We start from the raw sequence: 13,601 nt of genomic DNA, 5'->3' as shown, positions 1-13,601 counted from the left end.
ACTTCAATAACCAACAGGACACAGTTTGTCACAAGACGAAGCACGAAAGTAAGTCGTACAAAATCAAATGACCCTTGTGTTTTTGTTAACGAATCTGCTTGTGAAATACACACTATTTTGTGTGTATTATTGTAAGTGATTGATTGAGAACATCAGAAATGTCTTTGCATTAGGGGAGACTGGGGCTAGTTGTCACAATGCTCATCATCAAAAACCTGCAGACCGCTGAGAATTCATTTCAAATATGTACCATCTTAAAAAATATGTTTTTAATTTAGATTTAAAAAAGATACCCATTGCGCAAAAACAGTTGGAATCAGCGTTGTTTCAACGTAATTTGTCATCGTATTGTGACGTGGAATCTACATGGAAAATATTTTTATTTTTATTTTTTTTATCTAAACACGTTATTTAAAGTGCATTTAGAGTTTGATTTGATTTATTTATATTCTTGGATTGTGTATGTGGTTGAGATGGAGACGTGAACCCAACTAATCAATTTGTACATAAACTGGACCTAAAGCCAGACTAAGTCACTGAGTATACCAAACATTAGGAACACCCTTTGCCCTCAGAACAGCCTCAATTTGTCAGGGCAGGAAGTCTACAAGGTGGCGAAAGCTTTCCACAGGGATGCCCATGGCCCATGTTGACTCCAATACACATGGGAAACTGTTGAGAGTGAAAAACATAGCAGTGTTGTAGTTCTTGGTACAAACCGGTGCTCCTGGCACTTACTACCGTACCCCGGTCAAAGGAACTTACATCGTTTGTCTTTCCCACTCACCCTCTGAATGGCACACATACACAATAATCCATGTCTCAATTGTCTCAAGGCTTAAAAATCCTTCTCCCCTTCATCTAGACTGAATGAAGTGGATTTAACACGTGAGATCCATAAGGGATCATAGCTTTCACTTGGATTCATCTGGTCCGTCTATGTCATAATGTTTTGTACACTCAGTGTACAGCTCCTTTAAAATGTTATTTGTTGGCATAATACAATAAATAGCCTAAAGTTAAGACTATTTTACAAACTAATGCAACATTCAACCTTAAAATGAGTAACATCTAAGGCCAAATTTTGAGGTTACTTTAACTATAAATGTCTGCTCATGTAATCATTATACAGTGAGGGAAAAAAGTATTTGATCCCCTGCTGATTTTGTACGTTTGCCCACTGACAAAGAAATGATCAGTCTATAATTTTAATGGTATGTTAACAGTGAGAGACAGAATAACAACAAAAAAATCCAGAAAAACGCATGTCAAAAATATTATAAATTGATTTGCATTTTAATGAGGGAAATAAGAATTTGACCCCTCTGCAAAACATGACTTAGTACTCGGTGGAAAAACCCTTGTTTGCAATCACAGAGGTTAGACGTGTCTTGTAGTTGGCCACCAGGTTTGCACACATCTCAGGAGGGATTTTGTCCCACTCCTCTTTGCAGATCTACTCCAAGTCATTAAGGTTTCGAGGCTGACGTTTGGCAACTTGAACCTTCAGCTCCCTCCACAGGATTTCTATGGGATTAAGGTCTGGAGACTGGCTAGGCCACTCCAGGACCTTATTGTGCTTCTTCTTGAGCCACTCCTTTGTTGCCTTGGCCGTGTGTTTTGGGTCATTGTCATGCTGGAATACTCATCCACAACCCATTTTCAATGCCCTGGCTGAGGGAAGGAGGTTCTCACCCAAGATTTGATGGTACATGGCCCCGTCCATCGTCCCTTTGATGCGGTGAAGTTGACCTGTCCCGTTAGCAGAACAACACCCCCAAAGTATAATGTTTCCACCTCCATGTTTGACGGTGGGGATGGTTTCTTGGGGTCATAGGCAGCATTCCTCCTCCTCCAAACACGGCAAGTTGAGTTGATGCCAAAAGCTCATTTTGGTCTCATCTGACCACAACACTGTCACCCAGTTGTCCTCTGAATCATTCAGATGTTCATTGGCTAACTTCAGACGGGCATGCATATGTGCTTTCTTCAGCAGGGGGACCTTGCGGGCCCTGCAGGATTTCAGTCCTTCACGGCGATCCTCCTGTGTAGTTCTGGGCTGATTCCTCACTGTTCTCATGACCATTGCAACTCCACGAGGTGAGATCTTGCATGGAGCCCCAGGCCGAGGGAGATTGACAGTTACAGTGCCTTGCGAAAGTATTCGGGCCCCTTGAACTTTGCGACCTTTTGCCACATTTCAGGCTTCAAACATAAAGATATAAAACTGTATTTTTTTGTGAAGAATCAACAACAAGTGGGACACAATCATGAAGTGGAATGACATTTATTGGATATTTCAAACTTTTTTAACAAATCAAAAACTGAAAAATTGGGCGTGCAAAATTATTCAGCCCCTTTACTTTCAGTGCAGCAAACTCTCTCCAGAAGTTCAGTGAGGATCTCTGAATGATCCAATGTTGACCTAAATGACTAATGATGATAAATACAATCCACCTGTGTGTAATCAAGTCTCCGTATAAATGCACCTGCACTGTGATAGTCTCAGAGGTCCGTCAAAAGCGCAGAGAGCATCATGAAGAACAAGGAACACACCAGGCAGGTCCGAGATACTGTTGTGAAGCCGGATTTGGATACAAAAAGATTTCCCAAGCTTTAAACATCCCAAGGAGCACTGTGCAAGCGATAATATTGAGATGGAAGGAGTATCAGACCACTGCAAATCTACCAAGACCTGGCCGTCCCTCTAAACTTTCAGCTCATACAAGGAGAAGACTGATCAGAGATGCAGCCAAGAGGCCCATGATCACTCTGGATGAACTGCAGAGATCTACAGCTGAGGTGGGAGACTCTGTCCATAGGACAACAATCAGTCGTATATTGCACAAATCTGGCCTTTATGGAAGAGTGGCAAGAAGAAAGCCATTTCTTAAAGATATCCATAAAAAGTGTTGTTTAAAGTTTGCCACAAGCCACCTGGGAGACACACCAAACATGTGGAAGAAGGTGCTCTGGTCAGATGAAACCAAAATTGAACTTTTTGGCAACAATGCAAAGCGTTATGTTTGGCGTAAAAGCAACACAGCTCATCACCCTGAACACACCATCCCCACTGTCAAACATGGTGGTGGCAGCATCATGGTTTGGGCCTGCTTTTCTTCAGCAGGGACAGGGAAGATGGTTAAAATTGATGGGAAGATGGATGGAGCCAAATACAGGACCATTCTGGAAGAAAACCTGATGGAGTCTGCAAAAGACCTGATGTATGAATTTGTAAAACATTCAGAAAAACATAATTCCACTTTGACATTATGGGGTATTGTGTGTAGGCCAGTGACAAAAAAATGTTTGCTGTAACACAACAAAATGTGGAACAAGTCAAGGGGTGTGAATATACCTTCTGGATAACAGTTGCATTTTTCTGTCTGAGGCATTTTAATATCAATGGATATTCCTGGTTTATCGACTCATTAAATTGATAGCATATCTAACTTCAGTACCCTAATATAATTTTTATGAGCCATAAAATCCGTTAATCCATGTCAATGATTGATGAGAGTCAAAAAGAAACTAATCCCCACAGAATAATCTTGCACTTTAATGACCTGGCCTCTATTTATCTTACATTTTGCTTGTTTGATATAATGTAGGTCTAGAATATGCACTTTCTGGCTGACGGGCTTTTGTTCTTCCTTCTAGATCACAGTCGTATTTTCTATGCCAGGGGAATAGCATTTTCATCAAATTTACTGTATTATTGTAACTCATCACGCTGCATCTTATCGAAGTACTTTTTTTTTACACACACTTTGTGTATTATCAGGCAGCAAGTTTATATACACTATCATTGTGTTTGTATAGCTTGTCTACTATCACTGACTAATTATCATATCTATCTTTAACTATCAGCTACCTCACTAGTCATGTGTCATTACTGAAAGTAATAGATTCCTGACATGAACAGTGTTCAGTTTTAATAGCCCTACATAGGTATTTGACTACTAAATAGAACCATAGGATTACAGCCGGTAGGATCCTCTTTACTTAACTTTCAACTCTTTGTACAGCTATTATCTCTCATTTAATACTTTTAAAATAAACAATTCACAATTCGGGGTAGGCCTACCTATGATATCTATGATTGGACAATATAGTGATTAAATTAGTATAGGCTGCACTAGACCTAGAGTATACCGTATGCGTCTTATTTGAGACACTGTTTCGGTATGCAGACCTGGGTCAAAATGATTTTGAATACTTGAGTTGTGCTTTATGGAGTTGCCTTGTATAATGTAATCAATGGAATAGTCCCAAAAGTGAAAAGTCCAAGCTTAATCAAGCATAACTCAAATATTTTCAAATACTTGTCAAATGAACAAGTCTGTTGGAGTCTTTTAAATCAGAGTTTTTAAACACAACCATTACAATCCCCTTTTGAGTAACTAACCAGAAACATTCTGATTTTTAGGCCCACAAGAGTTTTTATTTTTGAATATCAGTTTTGTGTTGAGCTTTGATAACAGTTTATAATTACATCCTTACTTCTGCCAGGACACTCTGTCTCATCGTTCAGGTGTATCTGCATTATTTCACTTTTTCCAAACACAAAATTTGAAAATGTACTAATTTATTCATTATTGATTTTTCACTTAAAAATTGAATTAGCCGTCAACAGCGATGCCCTTGCTGTCACAGAAGAGATAATAGCAATGGCTCTCTTTCCAAGTGTATGTAAGCTTTGTTGTCCATTACCCTAGAATTGTTGCTTCCATCATTTGTTGGAATTTGAGGCTGGGTCAACATTATGAAGGGTAGGTTATGGTCACTTTCAAACGCATACATTTCCAACCGTCACATTGAAATCACCCCGTCCCAGAACCCACCCTGTAAATACATTTGACCTTTGAGTCATCAATACATTATTTATGCCACTTTGTTACAGGTAGTGTGATCAGGAGCGGACTGGGACCAGAAATCGGCCCTGGCATTTTCAACACCCATCTTTCCCCTTGAGGTCCCTACACTGGCCCATTTATTTTCCTCAAGGCCCCCATTATTAGCCAGATAATGATCATCGTGCACAACAAAATAAAATAAGTTAGACAGGCCCACTAGACTAAAAATGCACCAGCCCATCTGGCATTTGCCCCGAAATGCCAGGTGGACCAGTCCGGACCTGAGCGTGATAATCTACATCAATAAATGTATATATCAAACCAACCATGATGAGACTGTCATTGTTTACATTATTTTCCTCTGTCATGTTGAACATTAGTGCAGTGATAGTGATGGCTATCAAACTCTTTCAGCAATTCAGTGAGTGCTGAAATAAGGCTCTCATAGGATTGCCTCTGATAATTCAAAGGCTGACTGCCTTTGAATTATCAGAGGCAATCCTATGAGAGCCTTATTGCCTTTGAATTATCAGAGGCAATCCTATGAGAGCCTTATTTCAGGTTTTAGGGAGCCATCAATCAATGAGCAGGCTGCAGTACCTTCAAACAATATGATGGTTATGATGCACTGGCTCAGAGTCCTTTTCGAGTCCTCAGAGTCCTTTTCAAATGCAAATCTGTCTCCAATTGGATGGAAACCTAGCTACTGAGGGTGCTGAAATGTACCCGTAATATCAGTCATAATGAACACTCATTTGGAATATAACACTCCATACAAATGCTTGTAGTTATACACATGCTGCATTCAACCAGTTAGCATGTTGGACATTTCAGAGTATCCTAGTTCCGACTAGCACCTGAATGCAGCAAAACACCTCTATTGGGCAAGAGTAATCCAAATGAAGCATTTATGAGTTGGATTTTGGTCCAATGGGATGAAAGGAGAATAGTAGGCAATATTAGGCATTTAAACACTTTATTTGGAACTACAAAACTATTTTAGAATATGCTGAACACTCTTGCACATATGTGTGTCAGCTGTCAATTAAATATCAATTTAGCAAAATCCTCTTCAATTATAAATCCTATTATCACCAACATAATCCAATAGAATCATGGACGTAAACTTAGTCACTGTGGGCTACTGCACATGAGCATCAGATTCATCTTCAATATGTTGACTACTATTGATTATTCATGAAAGTATTAGAATTAATCTAAAATATTTTGCATATTCATTCTCATGTGACTTTTCCATGTGATTCTGATACTTTTTTTTTGACTAAAGGGTTTTTGACAATCTGGTCTATTTGCCGTAACTAAACACACTAACATGGTTAATAACATCAACTAAAAAATCTAACATCTTCCCCATTGAATTCAATGAGAAATAAACAGTATGTACTATAAGCATTATCATTGGGAAAAACTCATGTGAAGTGTTAGTGGTGGCTGTTTCCTCACATCCTGCCACAATAAAGACATTTCAAACCAGCCTACTGTTCAGCAAAACTTGTGTTGAATAGTGTTTTTCCAGTAAATCAAATAGGATTCTGTCTTTAAAGGTGCACTGTGCAGAAATCGCTCCGCTATTTGCTAGTCTATGAATTGAATACTGTATAGTTTTATCAATAACTGATTTGAGGTCTGTGCTCATTTCCATGCCATTGGACATCCATTCACTATGATTTCAGCATTTTAAATAAAGTTACCAAAAAAAAGTTTGTCAAGTTAATCAAATGTAATAATAAGTGTGGCAGGGTAGCCTAGTGGTTAGAGCGTTGGACTAGTAACCGGAACGACAAATCTGTCGTTCTGCCCCTGAACAGGCAGTTAACCCACTGTTCCTAGGCCGTCATTGAAAATAAGAATTTGTTCTTAACTGACTTGCCTAGTTAAATAAAGGTAAAAAAAACTATAGTGTGTATGTTTATCTTATGCATTATCTTTCTTGGAAGTGTCCCATTGTCTAGTGAATATAAGCTGCAACTGGAATCTTTAGATGTCAGAGTTTTTGCTGTCGCAATTAAGGAAATAAAAACTGAACCCTGACCCATCTATCAAATATTTTAAGTCAGATTGTAAGTCCATTGAAATGACTGTTTAGATACCAATCCTGCGTCTATTTCCCTTTTGCTTTAAAGGAATCACAAAAAAATGGAGACAGGTCTCCAGGTCGGTCTTCTGTTCTGATCTCAATAATAGGTAAAGTACCTCTCATACAGTATTACAACGTAATATGAGTGTTCATTGTTTTCAGCATGGTGTTGAGTTTGTGATCTCTCTCTCTCTTAAAAAAATCGAAAATTCTTCTTCTGAGTCTCAAGATGACATACATGCATCAGTACAGATGTTGGTTAATACGAAACTGATACAACTTTTAGTTGGAACAATGACAACATTCAGACATCTGCTACTTTGTCATGTAGTCAGGTATAGAGTGATAGGTTTGGTTTCTGATGAGTTGAGGTCTCAGAATACTGTGTCCTTTGTGATCCGGGTAACAGGGTTATGGGAAACACTTTAATATTTCAACCGTTTTAACTAATATGTAAGCTATTAAGCAGGCTAATCATGTTATGATTATAAGCAAAAACATGGGAAGATACTGCAGTTTGCACCGTGTGGACGCTTGAGAGATCTGTGGCACCAACACCAAACTGGTGTGCGAGTGGCGCGTGCGAGCCTTTTAGTCACTGCAAAGAAAAATAAAGCAAATAAGAAAAACTGCGGTCAACATGAACCAATGGCATAGAGCTCAACATTGCACAAGTGTATGTTCGTCCCTTCCGATGTAAGATGATACATTTGCAAAACAAAACCAACTTCTACCACGCTATCGTAACTTAAATAAAGTTGTCATACTATGATCTCCGTTTTCATTTTCAAAACAAGCCGAAGTAGAGTCCACTATTTGTGGAGGACGCTTTTCGATTCCAATGACAGGCAAGTGCACTACAATAGAGACCATTATATTTTATTATCAGCGGCATTTTAAACACGCAGCCAATCCTAAATATGACTCTGCAGATAGAGCTAAAAGCATTACGTTTGTACGTTTGTGTTGATTTTATTCTCTTCTGTGTCACCCTACTCATATCTCGTGCACAGACAACGCTAAACTGAGGGAACTCGTTTCAAAGTGCATCAGGGCACTGGAAATGGCAAATTGCCCTTACAGACGGTTCCTGGTCGATGCCGCAATATCGACAGCAGAGAGCGCTATAATCAAAGGTAATATCTTAGATATTACTGACTAACGTCACCTTTCCACTATCATCAGCTGCACATTTGACATTTTACGCTAATTGAAGTAAAATTAATTTCCGCATGGAATGTATGTGTGTGTTTGTGTGTGCAACAGGTTGCAATGTCTAGTGCACAGAACAGCAGCACAGAGAGCCATAGCTCCAGTTCTCTGCTGCCAATGACTGGAACGATCTGCAAAATTCTTTGAAGCTGGAGACTCATATCTCCCTCATTAACTTTAAGCACCAGCTGTCAGAGCAGCTCACAGATCACTGCACCTGTACATAGCCCATCCAACTACCTCATCCCCATACTGTTATTTATTTTGCTCCTTTGCACCCCGGTATCTCTACTTGCACACTCATCTTCTGCACATCTATCACTCCAGTGTTTATTGCTATATTGTAATTACTTCACCACTATGGCCTATTTATTGCCTGTCCTCCCTTATCTTATCTGTATATAGACTTTTTCTATTGTTTTATTGACTGTATGTTTGTTTATTCCATGTGTAACTCTGGTGTTGTTTGTGTCACACTGCTTTGCTTTATCTTGGCCAGGTCGCAGTTGTAAATGAGAACTTGTTCTCAACTAGCCTACCTGGTTAAATAAAGGTGAAAAATATATATATATATATATATATATATATATATATATATATATATATATATATATATATATATATATATATATTTTTATTTATTTTTTTTTTTTTTTAAATAGGGACACAGGAATTTGACTGCCATTGCTGTTACATGGTGAGATACTAGCCCTGTAGCCCTCTAAATCATACCTTCTAAATTACTTGTGAGACTGGTGAAACTAAACATATTGACCTGTCTATAACCATGATCTATAATAACCAGTCTAACCATGTCTGTCTGTCTGTCTGTCTCTGTCTCGCTCTCTCAATTCAAAGGGCTTTATTGGCATGGGAAACACATGTTTACATTTCCAAAGTAAGTGAAATAGATAATAAACAAAAGTGAAATAAACAATACATTTTTTTTACAGTAAAAAGTTCCAAAGGAATAGAGACATTTAAAATGTCATATTATGTCTATATACAGTGTTGTAACGATAATAGTTAAAGTACAAAAGGGGAAATGTGTTCTGTAGTGGCATTGTGGAGCTTTAAAACGTAGAATGAAAAACGTTTTTTTATTCAGAAGAAAGAAAATATTTGACTGGCTGTCTACACACTCCTTCCTCTGGCCAAACGTTACACCACGCCCACGGACAGTACGTTTAGTTTGACTCTTTAGGCTACGAGTCAAATGTTCCAATACACTCCATTGTCTGTTTGCATTAAATAAAACCATATGATTTTAACGTTTTTGTAGCGTCATGTGTAAGTGACAATAAAACCTTTGTTTTTTATTTGTATCATTATTATTCTTGTATTCGCATTGATGTAGCAAAAACGTGTTTAATTGGAAACATGGAAAATTGTGACTTTAACTTTACCACAGCCACAAATAAAAAAAAAATGTTTTAATGAATTGAATTGATATAGCCAATTTTGACTTTGTGGCTGTGGTATCCAGTGGAAACTGATCGAGCTTGTCACGTGGTAAAAGTGGGCGTTTCTATCTGTTACTTCTGCAAACATGGAGGCTGTTGTGAGCGATTTGGTAGCTCCAGAAGACCTTTCGGTAAGTTTACGTTTTATTATTGTCATGATTTAGAACATAGCTGTATTTTATGTAGACAATATGGTGTCTAAATACCCAGCTACAGTCGTTAATAGTTGATCAAACGTTTACAACAGTGTAGCTGTAGAAGTGAAACATATGCTAGCTAACGTTAGCCTTATTGCTAGTAGCTAGCTGTATCATTCCTTACACATCATCACTTACACCAGCTGCGTTCTGGTATGTTATTTTTCCCCCAACTACACAGTATACAGATATGTATGAAGCCTTTTGATGGATTTTTCAATCCAATGAAAAGTTTAAAAGCCAATTGTTGAGTACATTAGGTGTATCATATTGTATTGATGTTGTCTGCTACTGTCCCATGTGAGTTGGCTTTTACACAACATGCATTACCATGACGCATTATGAGACTACATTACTGTAGCTACTGCACTGTCAACATCCTTAAAAAAAGTGTTTCGTTATGACATGAATGCAGCTAGTCTTGAAATGTAACACAGCAATTTAGTGTTTACTGTCACTGCCTTCTGTAAATTCAACATAAAGACTATCAACACCCTGGCCTAACATATCACCCTTGCCAGTCAGTGTCTGAAACCAATGAAGGTACCCATATTTGTTCTGTTTTGGCCATCCAGAAATTTGAGAAGAAGTACAATGCTGAGTTGGTGAAGGGGGGTGTGTCAAAGGAGACCAAGTTTGAATATGCATGGTGTCTGATCCGGAGCAAGTATTCTGACGACATTAAGAAAGGAATTGTTTTGTTGGAAGGTGGGTAGCCAACAGTATTTGTGTACTCAGAAGACTGTCAGTAAGATATCCTTACAAATGTCTCTCTAAATAGCTATGAATATGAGTGATTGGATTTCCAACTTATTTGAATGAAATGCTGACATAGTGCAATGCAATATGCATTGGCCTACTTAACCTGCCTATAATAATGTTTCCGGTACTGTTGCTCAATTTGTTTTATAGAGCTGGTTAACAAGGGATCAAAGGACGATGCCAGAGACTTCCTGTTCTACCTAGCTGTGGCCAACTACAGACTGAAGGTGATGTTCATTGTACTACTATATTACCCATAGGTTATAAGACATAGCTCACTAGATAACTTATTTTAATGAAATAGATGACTCCGTCTCCCATCTCTTGAGTTAATTGCGGAAGATATCATAGCACCTCTCACTATCTCTCTTTATTGCTCCATATCTCTTTATCGCTCCATATATGTATATATTTTTTATCATCACAGGATTATGAGAAAGGTCTGAAGTATATCCGCACTCTCCTGAAGAATGAACCGGGCAACAACCAGGCCTTGGAGCTGGAGAAGCTAATAGACAAGGCTCTAAAGAAAGGTGAGTGGGGAGGCCGAGGAACACCTATCAATGCTGGGTCTAATTTGTGTAATGTTCTCCTATTCTTTCCTCTCTGATCACTGATCAGGCAGGACAGGTGTCGTGGCTGAATCAGAATTAGTTCGGTAACATTCAAAAATAAGATGTTTTATTTACATAATAATGCTTATGTGAGATATTTGTCATTAGGATGTCTTCTTTTGGATAATACTGTTGGCAGTTTGAAGGTATCCCTTCTCTGCTAGGGCTTAGTCACTAGGGGCCCAGAGAAGGGGAGTGGTCAGGCTTGTCTTCATATGTCAATGTATCTGTTAAACCATGTGATGCTATGAAGAATATCAGAAGGGGAGGAGGACAGAATGCAGGCTTGTCTTCTTATGGGAATGTGTCTGTAACTATTGTATGTCCCCTCTGAGGTTGCCCTTATCTTGATCTAGTATATGACCTAGAGGCTCACTGTCTCTGTGAGCTTGTCCAGGAGGGGTTGTATTTGAGATGGGAGTATCTACAATTGACAATTGATATATACCATTGGGTGAGGTAATGGTTTGGTAATATGTTGTACCAAGAACGAGAAGTAAAACCTCGTCTTAAGAGAGCAAACTGAATGATAATTTATAGCTAATGCTGTCTGGCTATGGGATACTCCTCTCTCAAGTAAAGTCTTCCTTTGTAATGTTCCTAAGATCTGTGTTTCGTCATGTGAGTTGAGATGGGTGTGTCTTGGCTATAAATTATACTAAGAACTGTTTTGTAAGGACTCTCAGATAATTCATTTATAGACACTGAATTGATCTGAGAGTCACAGGGCTATGGTGAAGCTCATATAATTAAAGATGGACTTTATAATATAACTCTGACTTGTGTGTGGTTTGCTCTCTCGATGTTTAGTAATACAGGAAATTACCACGACACAGGATGGGTAGAAGCTGAATAGGTATAAGTAATAAGGGCAATGTTCATGTTTTGACGGCACTTTTTTTCTACACAGATGGTTTGGTTGGCATGGCAATTGTCGGAGGAATCGGCCTGGGCGTGGCTGGATTAGCAGGCCTCATCGGATTGGCTGTGTCCAAGGGTCATGGTCCAAGGTCCTAATATGGAGTGGGGAGGGCCTTAGTTTTGCTAACACACTTCAAAGAAAGACTGACATGCACTCCTCAAACTTCTCCCCATAACAAATTCAAACTCAAGTTGGAAATGGCTGCCGTTCCCCAAGATGAGAAGAACACCCGTGGATCTCCCAAATATTTTCACTCATATTGTCCATGGAACAATGTTTGGGGATTGATTTCTGAAAATAGCCTTAGATTCACTTAAATTGTCTTCATATTTTAAACAGGTTTTGATTCCAGTGAATTTGACATGTGTATATTCAGAGGTTTAATGTGGCACTTTGTCTTCCATATTATACATTATAAATAAGTGTGATGGAACACGTTACTGAATGGCATCGCTTGACTTACTGACCTCAGTATGTTAGCATGCGCCCTGAGCAGCCACTGAGTTAGCATCTAAGCATGTGGTGGACTTTAATTAATTTCTTTATATAAGTGCAATTTAACTTCAATTATTGTTGTCTTTATTAATTTAGACAGAGAAAGCATTGGTATTTAGGGAAGTGTCTTATGTTTAGAGGTAAGTGTTTGTGGTGTAGTGTCCAAGCTGGTAAGTGTGTAGTTGGTAAGAATTAGGCAGCTGTGATGCGAATCACTCATGTTGTCCACAGGGGGCATCTTTTCTTAGAGATTGGGTAAAGATGAATACCACGACAGTGCACGAGAGTAAAACAGCCCTCGGGGAAAGGGCTTTCATTTGTCTTTAATTGACAGTGTAGCTGCAAGAAAACATGTAAAAGATAACATTATTTATCCATAATATAACCCCATTTACTCAAGTTATCATAATGGCATAATACTAACAGATTTTGTTTTATGTATCAAAATAAAGACGTTTCAGCGATTAAATTTTTTTTTCTCCAGTTTTGCTTGTAAATAAAAACATTTTAAATAATTGTGTATGGTTTCTTAATGTATGTGTCTGGAAGGCACTATTGGAGCTATTAAGATCATCATTGTCCCCAAGCCTTGCAGATTTTCAGTGTTAGCAAACCACACATTTGAGTATCACTGTAGGACCGATGCTTTGTGGTTTTTAATTGTGAAATGAATAAATGTCATGAGTGAACAATTTTGGCAGAGCTGCTCTTTCCATGAGACTGACCAGGTGAATCCAGCTGAAAGCTATGATCCCTTATTGATGTCACCTGTTACATCCACGTCAATCTGTGTAGATGAGGGGGAGGAGACAGGTTGAAGACGGATTTTTAAACCTTGAGACATCGATTGTGTAGGTATCAGGGTGTGAGTGGGCAAGACAAAAGATTTACGTGCCTTTGAACGGGCCAAGCGCAAACGTTTGAGTGTGTCAAGAACTGCAACGCTGCTGGGTTGGTCCACCACCCAAAGGACATCCAGCCA

General features: G+C 38.7%; 1 protein-coding gene across 1 annotated transcript; it reads left to right on the top strand.

Moving 5' to 3' along the window:
- The first annotated feature begins 9,357 nt into the window (after nt 1-9,357).
- On the top strand, nt 9,358-13,134 carry fis1 (fission, mitochondrial 1). The gene is made up of 5 exons (XM_021615040.3): nt 9,358-9,760; nt 10,402-10,534; nt 10,739-10,815; nt 11,016-11,121; nt 12,113-13,134. The coding sequence occupies exons 1-5, from the start codon at nt 9,716-9,718 to the stop codon at nt 12,217-12,219; spliced, it is 468 nt and encodes a 155-aa protein (XP_021470715.1). The 5' UTR covers nt 9,358-9,715; the 3' UTR covers nt 12,220-13,134.
- Nucleotides 13,135-13,601: the final 467 nt, after the last annotated feature.

Source organism: Oncorhynchus mykiss, chromosome 9 (genome assembly GCF_057628025.1).
Source record: "Oncorhynchus mykiss isolate SJ-2025 chromosome 9, ASM5762802v1, whole genome shotgun sequence".
In the NCBI taxonomy this organism is placed as follows: Eukaryota; Metazoa; Chordata; class Actinopteri; order Salmoniformes; family Salmonidae; genus Oncorhynchus; species Oncorhynchus mykiss.
Note: the sequence above shows the minus strand (reverse complement) of the source record. Positions and strands in the feature narration are given on the sequence as shown.